Source organism: Balaenoptera ricei, chromosome 2, assembly GCF_028023285.1.
Source record: "Balaenoptera ricei isolate mBalRic1 chromosome 2, mBalRic1.hap2, whole genome shotgun sequence".
Lineage (NCBI taxonomy): Eukaryota > Metazoa > Chordata > Mammalia > Artiodactyla > Balaenopteridae > Balaenoptera > Balaenoptera ricei.
Window position 1 is genome coordinate 138,400,954 of NC_082640.1, and position 19,465 is coordinate 138,420,418.

The following is a 19,465-nucleotide window of genomic DNA, read 5'->3' on the forward strand; positions in this document are numbered from 1 at the left end:
AAAATGTGACAAGCCCTCTTTACCAATATACTAGTATATTCCAAAGCAAAACAGAAAAATGTTAACTTTGAATTATGTGCATCACTACTCCATTAGCGTGGAGAACTAAACACTGTATTATTCAATCATCTTTAATTTACTGGTGCCATACTTTTTCTGACTAGCATGGAAATTGATAATTTATTGTCCAGCAACACATACAGTAGGAAGAGCACCACTTGCAGATGTTAAGAATGAAGAGATCCATTAACAGAAGACAATTACTCTAAAAACTATACTTTTACTATTAGTTAAAAATAAAGTAGATGTTAGGATAACATCTAGGTTGACTCTAATAATATCTTGCTCTATCTATTGTTTCTTTCGTTTTAGTTAAGGAAAGGGTTAACCAAATAGTAATCTCAAAATAAGAGCAATGGTTAAAAAAAAAAAAAATGAAGCTATATTAACAAATAAATATTAAAAACAGTAAGGCAATGCAAAATCGTACTACAAATCTAACAGAATCAGTAAGTAAAAAGATCCTGAGAGCTTAAAGCTGAGGATCAAATTCCATATACTTAATAAATTCATGTGAATTCTTCAAAAGACTCAGAAGTGTCAAAATGAATGGTTAAAATGGTATATTACACACTGTACCCTAGTCAAAATACACCTAACTAGAAGCGTTTTCAAACTTTAATGTGTGAAATACGTTATTAAAATCAATGCTCTGAAGAGTGTATTACTTTGTTCTTCAGTCAAAGTACACCTGACTATAACTTTTCTCAAATTTTAATGTGTAAAATACTTTAAAAGTCATTATTCCTACCATTTCATCCCGTGCTTCTGTTTCTTTTCTCAGAGGAGGCTCAAATTGTAATTTGTCAACTGTAAAATATAACATATATTCACAAATTCTATCTTAAAGGATCAATCCTGGAAATGTGATGAGAAGCATGTGTACTGGGGAGGGGGGAAGGGAGAGAGGAGAAGAGAAGAAAGAGGAAAAGACAAAAACTCTTAATTTTTTACTACAGAGGACCCCTTCCTTTATGCTCGCCAAAAGAAAGTAACAATTTGGTATCTTCCTAACAATTCTACTTAATTGTTGGTCAGAATCAGGAAATTAAACAGCAATTTTGTATATAAAAGATTTTAAAAAATTAATTAAAAGTAGGTGACTAAGCAAACATTTAAGGATGTTTCTATCTAGGCTATAGACTCTGTCTTGAGACTAATTTAAACTACAACTTTATGGTAGGATGAACCCCCCCGCCCTGCCAAATCACCTATAATTATCTAAAAAGAACAAATATTTGTCAAATTAAGTATTACTATGGCATTCAGGAATCTAATATTATATTTTCCTAAATGTGTATTTTATTTGGCCTAATGAGACCAATTTTAGAATTATTCCTAATAGTCAAAGAGTAACTTCTTTTATATGAAATAGTCTATAAATCAGAGAAAAGGATGGCTTATTATCTACTCATAAAGTACACAGAATTTTAAAATTCTAAGATATAATGTGACTAAAAGACCAAAAAAATTAAAATATACACTTGCATCACAGAGATACAAGTTTCCTAAATACAATCTTGGTAAACAAAATACACTAAAAAAAAGCACTTTCAAAAAGTATCTAGTTGTCTTTATTCCTAAAACCAAAATTTGTAAAGCAATACAGAGTACTTATATAATTCATTACACTAAATAAAAACATTAAGTCATAAAATTTTCCTTCTTGTTTTTGTTTCGCAAATTTTATTAAAATATAACACACATAAAAGTGCACCTGTCATAATCAATGAATTTTCACAAACTGAGCACTTACATAACCAGAAGCCAGACAGAGACAACATTACCAGACCCCAAACACTCCCATTTACTCCCCACTCCAAGGATAGCTGCTTTCCTGACTTCTAGCACCATGCATTAGTTCTGCTTGTTTCTGAGCTTTGTAGATTGTTCTTTCTCATTGCTATACCGTACACTCTTCCTTTATGGGAATATGCCATAATTTATTTACCCATTCTACTGGTGGTGGGTATTCAGGTAGTTTCCAGTTAGGGGCTATTACAAACAGTGCTGCAACCAACATTCTAATAAGTGTCTTGTAGGTGTACATGTGGGCATGTTTCTGTGTGTATCTGGCAGTAGAATTGCTATCTTAAGGTAGACAAGTATTCAGCTCTAGGAAATGCTTTCACTTTTCCAAAATGGGGGTGCCAATTTCCAAAGCAGCAAGGAATGTAAGTTTGATTGATTGAGTTTTGCAGTTTTTGTCTGTACACTGCATGAACACATTTTGGGTACCTTCCCAGAGGGAGGGAGGGAAGGGAGGGAAGGAAGGGAAGGGAGGGAGGGAGGGAGGAAGGAAGGGTGGGAGGGAGAGAGGGAGGGCGGGCCACATCAAAGATCCCAGGAGAGCCACAGAATTTTCTGAAGGCAAACCTTCCCCTTCCTTGACTACAATGTGAATTAAATGATAGACTTGTGGAGGATTTCATTTATAATTCCTTCAAAATGAGTTAGTTCTGCTATGTACTAAATGGATTATGCGTGAATCCCAAAACAAATCCAACAGCAATTAATGTTTTAATAAACTGGTTGCTAGTGTATGCAATACCCACAGTGCGTCAGGAGGGATTGTATTATAGTTAGAAACGTTAATTAGGTGTTTGTTATTGTCAAACTAAATTTTAAAAATATGGACTGCTTCACGAATTTGCATGTCATCCTTGCGCAGAGGTCATGCTAATCTTTCTATTGTTCCAATTTTAGTATACGTGCTGCCGAAGCGAGCACCATAAAATTTTCAAAGACATTCCATAAAATATAGTATCTACTTTTCAAAAATAATCTAAAATAAAAGAAGTTGTTCATTAATGACTTACTTCTTAAAATAATTTAAAAACATCTTAATTCAAGAGCCATTACTATAATTCACGAAGAACCACTTCACTCATTTGAGACAGAGATGAGTTAAAGTTTTTTTTTTTTTTTTGGTCACAACTAGAAATACTGGCAAGCAGGTCTAGAGATAAATTATAAAAGGCATAAATATGGAAAGGAAAGAAAGAAAATATTTTCAATAATTACATAATCAGCAAATTTCAAGGCTTAAAAAATTACCAGAGAAAAATGAGCTCATAAATTTCAATTAAACATATAGTAAAATATCAACTGCATCCATCCATACCAGTATCAGTGATTGAAAATAAAAATTTCAATTTCATTTCTTTTATATCAGCATAAACATTTAAGATGTTTAACTTTAACATGTAAGAAAAGTATTCCTTAAAAAAAATCAAATTCCTTATGACAAGTCTAAAATTACTACAGCCACACTTTATGGCAAAGAATGCTAGAGTCTCCAGTATCATTGTTCTGTATGCAAGAACGGACTCCAAGTTGTTTTGTTTTGCTTTAAAGAAAATCCTGGCAGTACCTTTGGGTGTGTCTTTGGCTTATAAAAATACAAAGATGGGGAGGTCTTCTATTGTACATCCTCATTTATCTCCACAAGATGTTACTTATTATAGGCATAATAATTATAGGTATAATAAGTAACAGGAATTAGACTTACCCTTTTGCTATAAACAACTACAACATATAACCCAAATATGTGTGTGCATACAAGCTATATGAAGCAATTATTTGAGGCAATGGATTAACAGACATCACAGGGTTGTAATCCTTGAAAGATGGTGTTAAGATCCCCACTCACCCATGCAGGTGATGCAATGACCTACCAGTTAATTTATGCTTTAAACACTCTAAAGAGATCAAAATCCAGACACTCAATGTTGTATCACAACATCCAAGATACAATAAAAAAATGACTAAAGAAGTAGAAGAAAAATACAAATCATAACCAGTTTAAAAAAATAGATATTATAGACTCAGAGATGACACAGATGTTGAAATTAGCACACAAGGACTTTAAAACATCTATTATAAATATATTCAAGGATTTAAGAGAAAAGATGGACACAATAAGTAAACAGATGGAAATTATCAGTAGAGAGATAGAAACTATACATGTATGTGTATTATATATGTATGTAACCATCCATCCATTTTTCTTCCTATCTATCTATCTATCTATGTATCTATCTATCTCAATGAAAGTCTAGATCCAGAAAATACAGTATCTGAAATAAAATTCACTGATGGGCTTAAACAGCAGACTGAACACTACAGAAAAAAAGGTCAATGAACTTAAAATTAGGGCAATAGAAACTAAACTTAAGTATAGAGAACAAAAACACCTTATGTGTGTTTACGGGGGTCAGGGAGAACAGAGCCTCAGTGACCTATGAAACAACATCAAGTGGTCTAACATGTAACTGGAGTCCCAGAAGGAGAAGAGAGAATCTGGGACAGAAAAACTGAAGAAACAGTGTCCCCAATTTGAAGAAAAACATCAATTCATAGATCTAAGAAACTCAATAAACACCAAATAGAACAAACAAAAAGAAAAATGCACCTAGGCACATCACAGTCAAATTGCTAACAAAGCAACAAACAAAAAAATCCACAAAAGTTTCAAGGTATAGTACCTATTAAGAATCCAACTGATGCACTTAAATACTTGCTATTCTGTGCCTTTAAAAAAAAATCTGAATTGATGTCATGGATTGTGTTGCAACCTGCAGCTTAAAAAATACCAATGTAGAAGAACATATGGGTATGCTATACTTCAGATAATTTTTCATAAATAGTTTTCCTGACAACAAATGCTTTTGTTTTGGTTATTGTATGTCTATTTCTAGGATGGATCAAAGGTTGTTTAAAAAGGCTCAACTTTAACAATGGTCAAAAAATGCTGCTTGAGTTTGTGTTTCCTACCTGGGAGAGCTCTAATTACTTACCTAGTAAACACTCACTTCTCTAGAACTGTTACTAAGGAGATTTGTGAGACAATACATCTCAAAATCTCTATCACCTTTATCATCCCCAGTCTTCACATGAAATAAAAAGGACAAATGGAATTTTCAAACTTAAGTTGGGTAAACTTTCAGAAATTCTTAGATCTCCTTAGCCTAAAGTAGGTTTTGCTTCTTTGTTTGGCTTGAAAGAAAATGAGGTCAATTCCCTAGGAGCCCATTAACCCTCTCCCAATGAACCCAAAACTGAGCATCTTATACATCTGGGAATACTGCCCCCAACTCCAGTTTCTACATTATTACAGACTAATATAGCTGAGACTTGTACAGTACACACAGTTTTATACTCAAACATGTCCAAGAAGTGTTTCCTCTGAATAACCTTTTCATGGTTTAGAACTCAGAAACTGCCTTCTGGAAAACTTCTCTCTAACCTCAATAAACAGAATCTTGCCAGGTACTGTTAACAACTAACACAACAGTAAAACAGGGTGATGATCCTTGTAGTCCTGTCTCTTAATTATAGAGACATGGGCCAATTTAAATCAATGCAAGATTGTCTTAGTAGGACATGTCAAACTGGAGATGAAAAAAAATCTTCAGAAGTAGATGACTGCAAAAATCAGTTTCTACACAAGTCTGTTGAATCTAGCTGATGACAACGTGAAATGAATCATTTGCCCAAGACCCACGGAAAAAGATGACCGAAGACACTGATTATCATACTTTAATGTGCATACTATAGCTCTTGAGCTACATTTTTTCTTCCTTTGCGAGCTGAAACTTTTGGATTGTTGACAGACTTGTTACCTATTAATCATGATACCTGTAGAGTCTTTATTCTTTTTTTTTTTTTAATTTATTTATTTATTTATTTATTTATTTATTTATGGCTGTCTTGGGTCTTCGTTTCTGTGCGAGGGCTTTCTCTAGTTGTGGCAAGCGGGGGCCACTCTTCATTGCGGTGCGCAGGCCTCTCACTATCGCGGCCTCTCTTGTTGCGGAGCACAGGCTCCAGACCCGCAGGCTCAGTAACTGTGGCTCACGGGCCTAGTCATTCCGTGGCATGTGGGATCTTCCCAGACCAGGGCTCGAACCCGTGTCCCCTGCATTGGCAGGCAGACTCTCAACCACTGCGCCACCAGGGAAGCCCGAGTCTTTATTCTTAATACTGCTCTGTGTAACCTTAGTGAGTCCTTGGTATGAGTCCAAATACCTGGCTAAAATTTACTTGTGAGTCAGCTAAAATCATACACTTAAACTGACAGTTGGGCAGTCATTTTCTTTGTTGATACCTCTCATATCCCTTTGGTGCCAATTCTTTGTAATTAGTTGGCTTCCTAGGTAACTGTGAAACCGAGCAGGACCCTATGGGGCTCCTGGGCACGGAAGCCTTTCTGTCCCCTGTCTCTTGACTCCAGCCTCCATGACCTTCCTTGAATTCCAGAGGGCAGATTCGAACTGTTGCTAATCCGGGCAGGGATGCAAAGACAAGGGAGGGGCAGCCAGGGAACAACAGTGCAGCCTTGGGACAGGGTCCTGGTTCCACCTCAAGGGATACACATAACAATGCCTTTAAGCTCTTTTAAGAGGTCAGCATTCTTCATACCAGAGAAAGACCACCTGAGGCTACATTAAAAGAACCAGAGAAGCTCATTAAGATTACCTGAGGCCAGATTAGAAGAATGGAGGCCCTGCACACACTCTAATCTTATCAGCAAACCCACCCTTGAACGGTTGTTATAAAACTCCTCATCAAATCCTCCCAGGTCGGGACACACAGTTTTTAGGGGCAGGAGCCCTCTATGTCGCCCTTTGCCTGGCAAAGCAATAAAGCTATTCTTTTCTACTTCACCCCAAACTCTGTCTCCAAGATTCGATTTGGTACCAGTGCACAGAGGCCGAGCTTTCGGCATCAACTGGACTCAACCAAAAAGTGACTTTTCAGATGAAAACTTTTTTTTTTTTAAAAATAGGGAATTTAGGTAACACACCCATATCTGGATCAGAATGAGAAAGTAATCTGCCTTGCCATTCATCAGACTGGGAGGACAGACACAAATCCAAATGCAAAGTCAAGAAGAAACAATGTTTCTCCCAAGGATATGCTGCATATGTAAAGTATCACATGATGACCCCCCCCCTCTGAATTACCAATGCTATCTTACTGAGAAACATCATTCTCTAAAATCACAGACTGTCAGAAATTTTGCTGTATGAAATCATATTCATTAAAATGAACCATTCCATTCTTGCCTGTAAGATTTAAGTCAGTGACAGAGAGAAGCAGCCTTAATTTCCAACCTACATACAGAGCTTCAAATAAAGGGGTTACTGAATACAACGTTCCAAGTTTCCAAGGAAACAGGCCTCTGAGTCTATTTTTACAGTATAGACTCTTTCATACACATCCCTACTTTGCTTTAAGGTTTCACCTAAATTTCACTTGAACTCCACTTTTTCCAAAAACCCTCTAACTCTTCTTTTCCTGTTTAATGAGATGTTCCATGGTTCCTCTGGTACTGTGTTCTCCCTCATTGCAAGGAGTCAATAAACCTGACTTTGTTGGACTATACATTTGTCCCTGGTGGTCTTAGGTCAGTCCAGGATCATAATAATTAGTTATGTCTACTAAAAACACATAGTAAGGATGATTATAGTAATCATAATAGCCCCAAACTGTAAACAAATCAAATGCCTGTCAAGTAAAGAATGGATAAATTGTGGTATAATCATACAATGAAATATTACATTACAATGAAAACAATAAACTATTATTTCTACACATGACATGAATGACTCTCACAGACATAATGTTGAGCAAAAGAAATCAGGCAAAAAAAGGTGCATATTGGTTGATCCTATTTATCTGAAGATCAAGATCAGGTAAAAACCAATCTACAGTGACAGAGATCAGAATAGTGATTAGCCTGGGCAGCGGGAGGGCAGGGGGATACAGGAAGATGGAAGGGTATTGATTGTGAAGGAGCATGAGGAAGCCTTCAGAGATTCTGATAATGTTCTATATCTTGACCTGGGTGGTAGTTTCATGAGTGTATACAAATTTAAAAATTCATTGTGCAGTACACTTAAGCAGTTTACTGTATGTGAGTTATCAGATCAATTTAAAAAACTGAAACAAAAAACTAAGAATAGAACTAACTAGGTGTGTATGAAATCTATCAAACAAACAAAAACAAAACTATAAAACGCTCCTGATGGACACGAAAGAAGACTTGGGAGAATTTAAAGATAAATCGACCAATAAAATGAACTTCAATTCTACTGTCTTCTGTCTGGTACATGAAGCACATAGGGCTCACTCCATGAAGATATTAGTACTCCGGACACTTATAAAAGAACTAAGTCTTGAGCTCTCTGAGGAAGCCTGTTTTGATTAAGAAGACAGAATATCATAAAGATGTCAACTCTCCCAAAGTTAGTGTACAAATTTATGAGATCTCAGTAAAAACACTGATATTTTTTTAACTTGGTAAGCTGATTCTTACATTTATGTAGGGAAAATACAATAGCCAAATATCATAATAAAAAAGTATAGCAATATGGTGTTTGTGTGTGTGTTTGTGTGGAGGGGGTGAGGGACAGTAGGAGGAGGATTATTTCTATCACATTTTAACAGGTATTATAAAGACATAATAATCAGAAGTATGTGACCAGCACAGGACTAGGTACATTAATGCAACAGAATAGAATTTCCAGAAAAAACCCTAAAATATATGTGGCAATTTAGTACATAATAAAGATGGCATATCAAATCTATTAGCAAAAATATCAAGTTTTTAATAAATAGCATTGAGGCAAACGGGTAGATATTTAGAATGAAACTGAAGTTGAATTCGTATTTCATACCTTCTACCAAATAAGTTAATACCTTATATCAAACATTTAAATATTAAAAACATGAAACTGTAAAATGCAAGAAGAAACAATAGGAAAATCCTTTTATAACCTTAAAATCAGGAAGACCTTACTAAATATGACACAAAAGACAAAAGCTATACAAGAAAAGATACACTTAGACTACATTAATTGAATACTATACAGCTGCATAAAATAAACACAATAGCTTTTAATGGAATATAACTTTGCTACTTTTCTGTCTGGTATTGGAAGCCCAGAGAGTTCATTGGGGATTATATAAGAAGATAGCATAGCATAAGAACATATCAACAATCTGGGACTAACAAACACAGAAAATCTTCAACTATTGGTGTAACTATGAAAAGATCTGACTGAAACAACTGATATGGGAAGGACATTCTAACTCTCCAATGACCTAGATTTCCAAAGCTGTATCCAGAAAGCTAGAAATGTCTGGTTTCAAAAAAACAAAATGCTCATCTGCAATAATTCTAATTAGCCTAAATATATAATAAATTATCTTCCTCCATTATGGTTTATAATTTTTATTTATGGCTTATTTTAATGTAAACTTTTTTTGAAACAATTATGCATTTAAGTCAATATACTTATACCTAAAAATTCTTTGCAAATCTGTTCTTCCAAATTAATGTGGCTAAAATGACAAATATTGTTAATATAAAATTTTCGTCAATGATTTATTGAATAAAAATCAATTTCCCCCTTTAAATATGCATTTTAGAAAATATTCACCTTATTGTTACCTTGACTTAAAAAACTGAAACCAACCCAAAGGTCCAACAATAGGAGTTACAATACATCAACTCAATAAAAGAGGATAAAACCATTAAACATAATGGTTACAAAGCCTAGGCTAATACATAGAAAATACTTCTGACTATGTTAAGCAAAATTTTATGTATAGTATAAATTCAGTCATGTAAAACTATATGTGAAAAAATGTGAAGGAAATTCAGCAAAATATTATCTGTGGGCTGGTGTTGGGTGATATGATTATGGGCAATGTTAATTTTCTACTTTTTTCCTCTTTCAAATTTTCTGCAATAGACATATATTGAACTTTATAATTAGAAAATAAAAACTATTTAATTATAAAACCAAGAGAATTCCATTACAAGCCAGAAAAGCAGCCTTTATTTTAGAGGTATCCTGTTATGTTAAAGTATGCAGCCACAGTTAGTGAGATTTTATTATTCCAAAAAATTCCACAAGAACACCCAGCTCAACCCTCCAAAACCACCAATTGTAAATGTATACCAAACACATACAATTTATTTCTGAAGCTGTCCGTTCAGCTCTGGCATTCCTGTTCGTAGATCTAATGGTATGACGAATGATTGCATGGGGCTGTGAATATAAACATAATACATATACTTTAAAAAAATTCAGTGACAAAGTTAGAAGGTCAAACTTTCTCTTTTTAACTAAATTATTATTTTTTTGACAAGCATGACTACTTACTAATAAATTGTAGGATAAATATTTTAAAAAATGAACACTGGGCTTCCCTGGTGGCGCAGTGGTTGAGAATCTGCCTGCCAATGCAGGGGACACGGGTTCGAGCCCTGGTCTGGGAAGATCCCACATGCCGCGGAGCAACTAGGCCCGTGAGCCACAACTACTGAGCCTGCGCGTCTGGAGCCTGTGCTCCGCGACAAGAGAGGCCACGACAGTGAGAGGCCCGCGCACCGCAATGAAGAGTGGCCCCCACTCGCCACAACTAGAAAAAGCCCTCGCACAGAAACGAAGACCCAACACAGCCATAAATAAATAAATAAATAAATAAATAAATAAATAAATAAGTTTATAAAAAAAAAAAAAGAACACTAAGATACTTTAAAAGTGTATTCATTTAGTCCATGTTTATACTGTATAAAATACTGAAGAGATGCAAAGAAAATCAGATGGAAATGTCACCTTCAAAAGAGCTTATAGTCTAGGAAGATAAGACACACAAACACTTATAATATTAGAAAAGGATAAGTGGCATTCATTAAGATTATTATTAATGCCCCGGGGAAGAAGAAATGACCTCCACCTGAAGGGGTAAAGAAATTCTTCATGACAGAGCTGTAATCTTATGTGAGGCCTTGAAGGACAAGTAGGCACTGAATGTGCAGCAAGGTGGGAAAAGCATTTTAGACAGCACAAAGAATATGAACAAAGTGATACAAGAAAAAAAGGAAATTGTGGAGTGTTTAGGGGAATTGGAGTTGGTTATTATGTGACTGCAGTGAACATTAAGTGAAGAGATGACAAAGCTGGAAAGACAGACTTGAGGATGAGCCACATCATGAAAGGCTCTGAATGTCCTAGCAAAATTTCTTGGCAAAAGAATTTTTTGGAGATTCTACAGAAAGGGAGTGCCGTCACAAGAGTCAGCTTTAAGAGTAACCTGATTAAGTATGTAAGAGGGTATGGAGGGAAGAAATACTGCACGGAGGGAGACTGAGTAAGAGTACTGTAGTAAACCAAGGGAGAAAGCTTACCACTTCCACCCTTTTGTACAAGCTCCTGATCTTTTGAAACAATGCCTTCAGCTCAACCCCTATCTACCAAATTTCTGATGACTCATTCTCATTCACTGATGACTCGGACAGTGGCTCAGATGTCTTTTTCTCTACTTTAAGACCCACCATCATACCAAAGGACTTCAAAAGACCATTGCTCTGGATTTAAGTTTTCTGACCTCATCTCTGAAGAACTTCTACCATACTTCAATGCACTCTACACTACTAAGATCATATCCTGGACTCTGTCATCCGCTCTGATATATGAATTCACATAATACTCCAAACTTCTCATCCTTTGAGCTTACTCTCTCATTTACTCCAATAATTTTTAAATGCTCACACTGAACTCTCAAGTCTATCAATCCATTACTTTCTCACTCTCCACATGCATTTCTCCTATCTTCACTTTTCTTCCTATCCAGTTTAGAGCTGGTGGTCCATAATTTCAAGCAATCTCTTGCATATATCCTAAATTTGATTTGCCTCCCCTCCCCAACCCCTGCTGTCCTTCTGTACACTGGCATACCAAAATGACAACCCTGGATGACTTAAACTACCTACCTTTGGTTAATATCTGAAGTACCAATCACTGCTGGAGGAAAATTACACATTGAAAATTAATCTCATCTGAGCCTTAAACTTTGCCCACAAACATTTCTCTAGTCATTTAACCCATCCATTCTCCTCAATTACTATTTCATAGCTTCACCACACTTTTCAAACCCACCTCCTCCACACTTTCAGGAGACGACATTGCCACCTAGCTCACAAAGAAAACAGAAGTCAAACAGAAGATAACTTCTAGCTATACTCTCAAACTATCTTCCTCTTTAATGCAAGGAAAGAAGTATTTCTTTTTTTTGTTAATCTGAAATATATTTAACGCACAATATTATGTTAGCTTCCGATGTACTACAGAATTATTTGACATTTGTATACATTAAGACGTGATCACCACTATAAGTGTAGTAACCATCTGTCCCCATACAAAATTAATATTATTGACCATATTCCTTATGCTGTATATAAAACCCTGTGACTTAATTATTATATTACTGGAGGTCTGTACCCCTTAATACCCTTCACCTATTTTGCCCACACCCACAAGCCTCCCTTCTGGCAAACACCTGTTTCTTCTCTGTATCTGAGTCTGTTTTCATTTTATTTTGTTTTGCTTTTTAGATTCCACATATAAATAAGATCCGTCTGTGGTATCCGTCTGACTTATTTCATTAGCATAATAGCTTCTAGATCCATCCATGTTGTCAAAAATGAGAAGATTTCATTTTTAATGGCTAAGTGATATTCCACTGAATATATACACACCATATCCTCTTTATCCATTAGGTTGCTTCCATATGTTGGCTATTGTGAGTAATGTTGGCACATGTATCTTTTCAAATTAGTGTTTTTGTTTTCTCCAGGTAAATACCTAGAAATGAAATTGCTAGATAATATGGCAGTTATGTTTTTAATTTTTTGAGGAACCTCCATACTGTTTTCCATAGTGGATGCACCAATTTACAATCCCACCAGCAATAACACAAGGATTCCCTTTTTTTCCACATCCTTGTCAACATTGTTATTTGCTGTCTTCTTAATGCTAGCCATTCTGACAAGTGTGAGGTGATAGCTCATTGCGGTTTTGATTTGCATTTCCCTTATGATTAGTGATGTTGAGCATTTTTCATGTGTCTACTGGCCATCTGTGTGTCTTCTTTGGAAAAAATGTCTATTCAGGTCCTCTGCCCATTTTTTATTCGGGTTTTTTTTTTTTGATATTCAGTTGTATGAGTTCTTGGTATATTTTGGATATTAACCCCTTATCAGGATATATCATTTGCAAATATCTTCTCCCATTAAGTAAACGACCCTTTCGTTGAGTTTTCTTTGCTGTGCAAAAACTTTTTAGTTTGATGTAGTCCCATTTGTTTATTTTTGCTTTTGTTTCCCTTGCCTGAGGAGACATATACAAAAAAATAATGCTAAGACTGATGTCAAAGGCCATACAACATATGGTCTTTTTCTACGTTTTATGGTTTCAGGTCTTACATTTAAGTGCTTAATCCATTTTGAGTTCTTTCTTGTATATGATATGAGAAAGTAGTTTGGCTTGATACTTTTGCATGTAGCTGTCCAGTTTTCCCAATACCATTTATTGGGAATATACCACTGTATATTCTTGCCTCCTTTGTCATAGATTAATTGCCCATATAAATGTGGGTTTATTTCTGGGCTCTCTATTTTGTTTCATTGATCTATATGTCTGTGGTAGTGCCAGTACCACACTATTTGGATTACTGTAGCTTTGTGATATAGTTTGAAATCAGGGAGTCTGCTTCCTCCAGCTCCATTTTTCTTCCTCAAGTTGCTTTGGCTATTTGGGGTCTTTTGTACTTCCACACAAATTGTAGAATTGTTCGTTCCAGTTCTGTGAAGAATGCCATTGGTATTTTGATAGGGATTGCACTGAATCTGCAGACTGCCTTGGGCAATATGGTCATTTTAACAATATTAATTCTTCCAATCCAAGAGCACAGTATATTTTTCCATTTGCTTTTTTTTTTTTTTTAGGCTGTGCCGTGGGGCATGTGGGATCTTAGTTCCCCAACCAGGGGTCAAACCCATGCCCCCTCCATTGGGAGTACAGAGTCTTAACCACTGGACTGCCAGGAAAGTCCCTATTCTTTCTGATGCAATTGTAAATGGGATTGTTTTCTTAATTTCTCTGATAGCTCTTTTTTAGTGTATAGAAATGCAACAGATTTCTGTATATTAATTTTGTCTCCTGCAACTTTACTGAATTCATTTATTAGTTCTAATAGTTGTTTTTTTCTTTTTTACTGCATCTTTAGGATTTTCTATATATACTATCACGTTATATGCAAACAGTGACAGTTTTACTTCTTCTTTTCTAATTTGGACTCCTTTTCCTTATGTTTCTTGTCTGACTGCTGTGGCTAGGACTTCCAATACTATACTGAATAAAAGTGGCAAGAGTGAGCATCCTTGTCTTGTTTTTGATCTTAGAGGAGATACTTTTAGCTTTCCACTGTTGAGCATGATGTTGGCTGTAGTTTTGTCATATAGGGTCTTTATTATGTTGGGTATGCTCTCTTTATACACACTTTGATGAGAGTTTTTAACATAAATGGATGTTGAACTTTGTCAAAACTTTTTTCTGCATCTACTGAGATGATCATGATTTTTGTTCTTCAGTTTGTTAACGTGGTGTCTCACATGGATTGATTTGTGGATACTGAACGATTCTTGTATCCCTGGGATAAATCCCACTTGATCATAGTGTATTATTCTTTTAACGTATTGTTGAATTCGGTTTGCTCATATTTTGTTGAGGATTTTTACATCTATGTTCATCAGTGATATTGGCCTGTAACTTTCTCTTCTTCTTCCTTTTTTTTTTTTTTTGGTGGTGTCCTTGTCTGATTCTAGTATCAGGGTGATTCTGGCCTTGTAGAAAGAGTTCACAAGCATTCCTTCCTCTGCAATTTTTTGGAATAGTTTGAGAAGGATAGTTATTAACTCTTCTCTAAAAGTTTGGCAGAATTCACCTGTGAAACTGTCTGGTACTGGACTTTTGTTTGTTGGAAGTTTATTGTATTAATGATCCTATTTCCTTAATATAATCCATCTCTTCTTATTTTCTATTTCTTCCTGACTCAGTCTTGGGAGTTTGTACATCTCTAGAAATTTATCCATTTCTTCTAAGTTGTCCATTTTATTGGTGTATAATTGTTTGCAGTATTTTCTTATGATTCTCTCAATTATCTGTTGTGTCAGTAGTAACTTCATTTATGATTTTATTTGGATCCTCTCTCTTTTCTTCTTGATGAGTCTGGCTAAAGGTTTATCAATTTGTTTATCTTTTCAAAGAACCAGCTCTTAGTTTCATTGTTCTTTTCCATTTTTTTTTAAGTTTCTATTTCAGTTATATGTGCTCTGATCTTTATTATTTCTTTCCCTCTACTAACTTCTGGTTTTGTTTGTTCTTCTTTTTCTAGTTCCTTTAGGTGTATGGTCAGATGTTTGGGATTTTTCTCGTTTCCTGAGGTAGACATCTATCCCTAAAAACTTCCCCTTTAGAACTGCCTTTGCTGAATGCCATAGGTTTTGGATGGTTGTGTTTCTATTTTCATTTGTCTCCAGTTATTTTTTGATTTCCTCTTTGGTTTCTTCAGTGACCCCTTGGTTGGTTAATAGCATATTATTTAGCCTCCACATGTTTGTGTTTTTTGTAGTTTGTTTCTTGTAGTTGATTTCTGGTTTTACACTGTTATGGTCAGAAAAAATGCTTGGTATGATTTCAATCTTAAATTTATTGAGCCTTGTTTTGCGGCTTACCATGTGATCTATCCCGGAGAAGGTAGCACTTGAAAGCATATATACTTTGCTGCTTTTGGATAGAATGTTCTATTTTATCTATTAAGTTCATCTGATCTAATGTGTCATTTAAAGCCAGTGTTTCCTTCTTTCTGGATCTTCTGTCCATTGATGTAAGTGGTGTATTAAATTCCCCTACTACTATTGTGTTACTGTCAATTTCTCCCTTTACATTTATTAACATTTGCTTTATATATTGAGGTGCTCCTATTGGGTGCATATATATTTACAATTGTTACATCTTCTTGGACTGATCTCTTGATCACTGTGTAATGTCCTTCTTTGCCTCTTGCTACAGTCTTTGTTTTAAAGTCTAATATAAGCATTGCTACCCCAGCTTTCTACAGATTTCCATTTGTGTGGAATACCTTTTCCCATCCCTTTACTCCATCTGTGTGTGTCTTTAGATCTGAAGTGAGTCTCTTGTAGGCAGTATATATAGGGGTCTTATTTTTGGGTCCATTCATCCATTCTATGTCTTTTTTAAAAAAATTTTATTTATTTTATTTATTTTTATTTTTGGCTGCACGCGGGCTTTCTCTAGTTGCGGCAAGTGGGGGTTACTCTTCGTTGCAGTGCACGGGCTTCTCATTGCAGTGGCTTCTCTTGTTGCACAGCATGGGCTCTAGGTGTGTGGGCTTCAGTAGTTGTGGCACGTGGGCTCAGTAGTTGTGGCTTGCAGGCTCTAGAGCGCAGGCTCAGTAGCTGTGGTGCACAGGCTTACTTGCTCCGTGGCATGTGGGATCTTCCTTAACTAGGGCTCAAACCCATGTCCCCTGCATTGGCAGGTGGATTCTTAACCACTGCACCACCAGGGAAGCCCTCAATATCTTTTGAATGGAGCATTTAGTCCATTTACACTTAAAGTAATTATTGATAGGTATGCAGGTGTTGCCATCTTGTTAACTGTTTTCTGGTTGTTTTTGTAGTTCTTTTTTGTTCCTTTCTTTTGCTCTCTTACCTTGTGATTTAATTACGAGTGTTATGTTTGGATTCCTTTTTCTTTAGGGTGTATTTATTATAGGTTTTTGGTTTGGGGTTACCATGAGGTTCACAGATAACAACAACAACACACATACACACACACAAAATTATTTTAACCTGGTAATCTCTTAAGTTCAAACACATTCTAACAACCCTGAATTTTTACCCCCTACCTCTGCCTCACGTTTAATGCTTTTGACATCATGTTTTACATCTTTTTTGTTTTGTGAATACCTTAACTATTTACTGTGGATATAGATGATTTTACTATTTTTATTTTTTAACTTTCATACTAGCTTTATGAATGACTGGTCTACTACCTTTACTATATGTTTGCCTTTGCCAGTGAGATTTTTCCATTCGTAATTTTGATATTTCTAATAGTGGTCTTTTCTTTTTCACTTAGAGAAGTCCCTTGAAAATTTTTTGAAAGCTGGTTTAGTGGTGTTGAACTCTTAGTTTTTGCTTGTCTGTAAAACTCTTTATCTCTCCTTCAAAACTGAATGATAGCCTTGCCAAGCAGAGTATTCTTTGTTGTAGGTTTTTTCCTTTATCACTTTGAATTTAATGTGTCACTCCCTTCTGACCTGCAGAGTTTCTGCTGAAAAGTCAGCTGAGAATCTTATGGAAGTTCCCTTGTACATATCTAGTTGCTTTTCTCTTGATGCTTTTAAGATTCTCTATCTTCAATTTTTGACATTTTTATTATAATACGTCTTGGTATGAACCTTGGTTTCTCTTTTTCCAGGTTAGGAAAGTTTTCAGCTATTATTTCTTCAAATAAGTTCTCTGCTTCTTTCCCTCTTTTCTTCTTCTGGGATCCCTAGAATGTGAATGTTAGTACACTTGATATTGTCTCAGGGGTCTCTTAAACCACCCTCATTAAAAAAAATTCTTTTCTTTTTCCTCTTCAGCTTAGGTGATTTCCACTACTCAGTCTTCCAGTTCACTGATCCGTTCCTCTATATAACCAAATCTATTATTATTTCTTTCTAGTGTGTTTTTAATCTCAGTTATTGTAGTCTTCAGCTCTGTTTGATTCTCCTTTATATTTTCTAACTCTTTATTAAAATTCTTACTGTGTTCTTCCATCCCTCTCCTGCTTTCATTGAGCATCTTTACAATTATTACCTGAAACTCTTTATCAGTAGACTGTGTATCTTCTCTTTGTTTAATTTTTCTTGTGAGGTTTTGTCTTGTTCCTTTCTTTGGAACATAGTCCTCTGCCTCTGTTTGCCTAGTTCTCTGTGTTTATTTGTAAGTATTAGGTAGATCAGCTATGTTTCCTGAATTTGGGAGGAGTGGCGTTATGTAAGAGACATCCTATGGGACCCAGCAGCACACCCCTCTGGGCAGCAGAGCTATATACTCTAGGCACGTCCCCTATGTGGGCTCTGTGGGCCCTTCTGTTGTGGCAAGGCTGACCACTGTGGGTGTGCTGGTGGGTAGGCATGGCCTCCGGCCCAGTTGGCTGCTAGGACCTTACTGGTGCAGGGTCCCAGGGCTGGTGTTGGTCTACTGGTGGGCAGGGCCAGGTTCAAAGGTAGCTAGCTATGGGGACCAGGGAAGCTTGGGGTTGGTGCCAGCACACTGGTGGGCAGATAAGCCCCCAGCACTAATAGGGTAGCGGGAGGACTCCAAAATGGTGCTTGTCAGCATTGATGTCCTAGTGGTAGAAAAAACTCCCCAATACAGCTGTCGCCAGCATCTATATCTTTAGGGGGACTACCAGTTGTCTCCTGCCGCTCCAAGAGGTTCTGCAAGATCAGCAGGTGGGTTCCTTTCAAATTACTGGCTCTGTGCTAGGATTTGGACTATGTGAGACTTTGCATACGCCCCATAAGAGCAGAGTCTCTGTTTCCTACAGCCCTCTTGGCTCTCTTGTATGCAAGCCCAGGATGTCCTTCAAAGCCAGATGTTTTGGGGGCCCATCTTCCGAGTGCAGGACCCCTAAGCTGGGGAGCCCAATACAGGGCTCAGATGCTTTGCTCCTTGGGGAGAACATCTGCAATTGTAATTATCCTCCTGTCTGTGGGTCGCCTAACCAGGGAGGGGGGTCTTGACTATACCATGTCTCCACCTCTCCTACCCATCTCATTGTGGTTCCTTATTTATATCTTCAGTTGTGGAAAGTCTTTTATGCTAGTCTTCAGGTCATTCTCATAGATAGTTGAAATTTGGTGTGGCCATTGGAGGAGGTAAGTTCAAGGTCTTCAAGGCACTATCTATGCCACATTTCCCAAGAAAGCCTTTCAAGAAGTGTTTAAGATCAAGTCCCTCATTATAATCTAGATCTCACCTTCTCTTTCCTTTTCAAGGACTTTGCCTATTCACCTTGCTTCTTGACTATTCTATCTCTAACTATTGGATCCTTTTCATAAGCATCCTGTTTAAACTTTTTTGCCCCATATAAAAAAAAAAATCAATAGCCAAAAAATAGAGACAGAAGACAGACAAATCCACTGTCAACTCATTTTCCTCCAACTACTGCTCTATCTTATCCCCTTCTTTGACAACTAAATTTCAAAAATAAATTTATCTTTCACAACTAAATTTCATAAATAAATTTATTTTTCAAACCACTCCAACCTAGCTTCACCTCTAGTATTCTTATATTATCCTTTTAAAAAAATATTTATTTATTTATTTGGCTGCGTTGGGTCGTAGTTGCGGCACGCCGGATCTTCATTGTGGCATGCGCATTCTTTCGTTGCAGCACTCGGGCTTCTATCTAGTTGTGGCGCCCAGGCTCCAGAGCACACGGGTTCTCTAGTTGTGGCATACGGGCTC

The 19,465-nt window shown here is 36.3% G+C and overlaps 1 protein-coding gene and 1 non-coding gene across 2 annotated transcripts in view; both read right to left on the reverse strand.

The window, feature by feature from the left end:
* MAP4K5 (mitogen-activated protein kinase kinase kinase kinase 5) overlaps nucleotides 1-19,465 on the reverse strand; it is a 144,627-nt gene that overhangs the window by 43,941 nt on the left and 81,221 nt on the right. Inside the window, exons 14-15 of the mRNA XM_059914200.1 lie at nucleotides 10,046-10,124; nucleotides 812-870 (exon numbers count right to left, since the gene is read on the reverse strand). Of these exons, the coding sequence (XP_059770183.1) occupies nucleotides 812-870; nucleotides 10,046-10,124 (138 nt within the window). The remainder of the gene's footprint in view (nucleotides 1-811; nucleotides 871-10,045; nucleotides 10,125-19,465) is intronic.
* On the reverse strand, nucleotides 2,687-2,790 carry LOC132361139 (U6 spliceosomal RNA). The gene has a single exon (XR_009501450.1). It is a non-coding gene; the product is annotated as a U6 spliceosomal RNA (small nuclear RNA).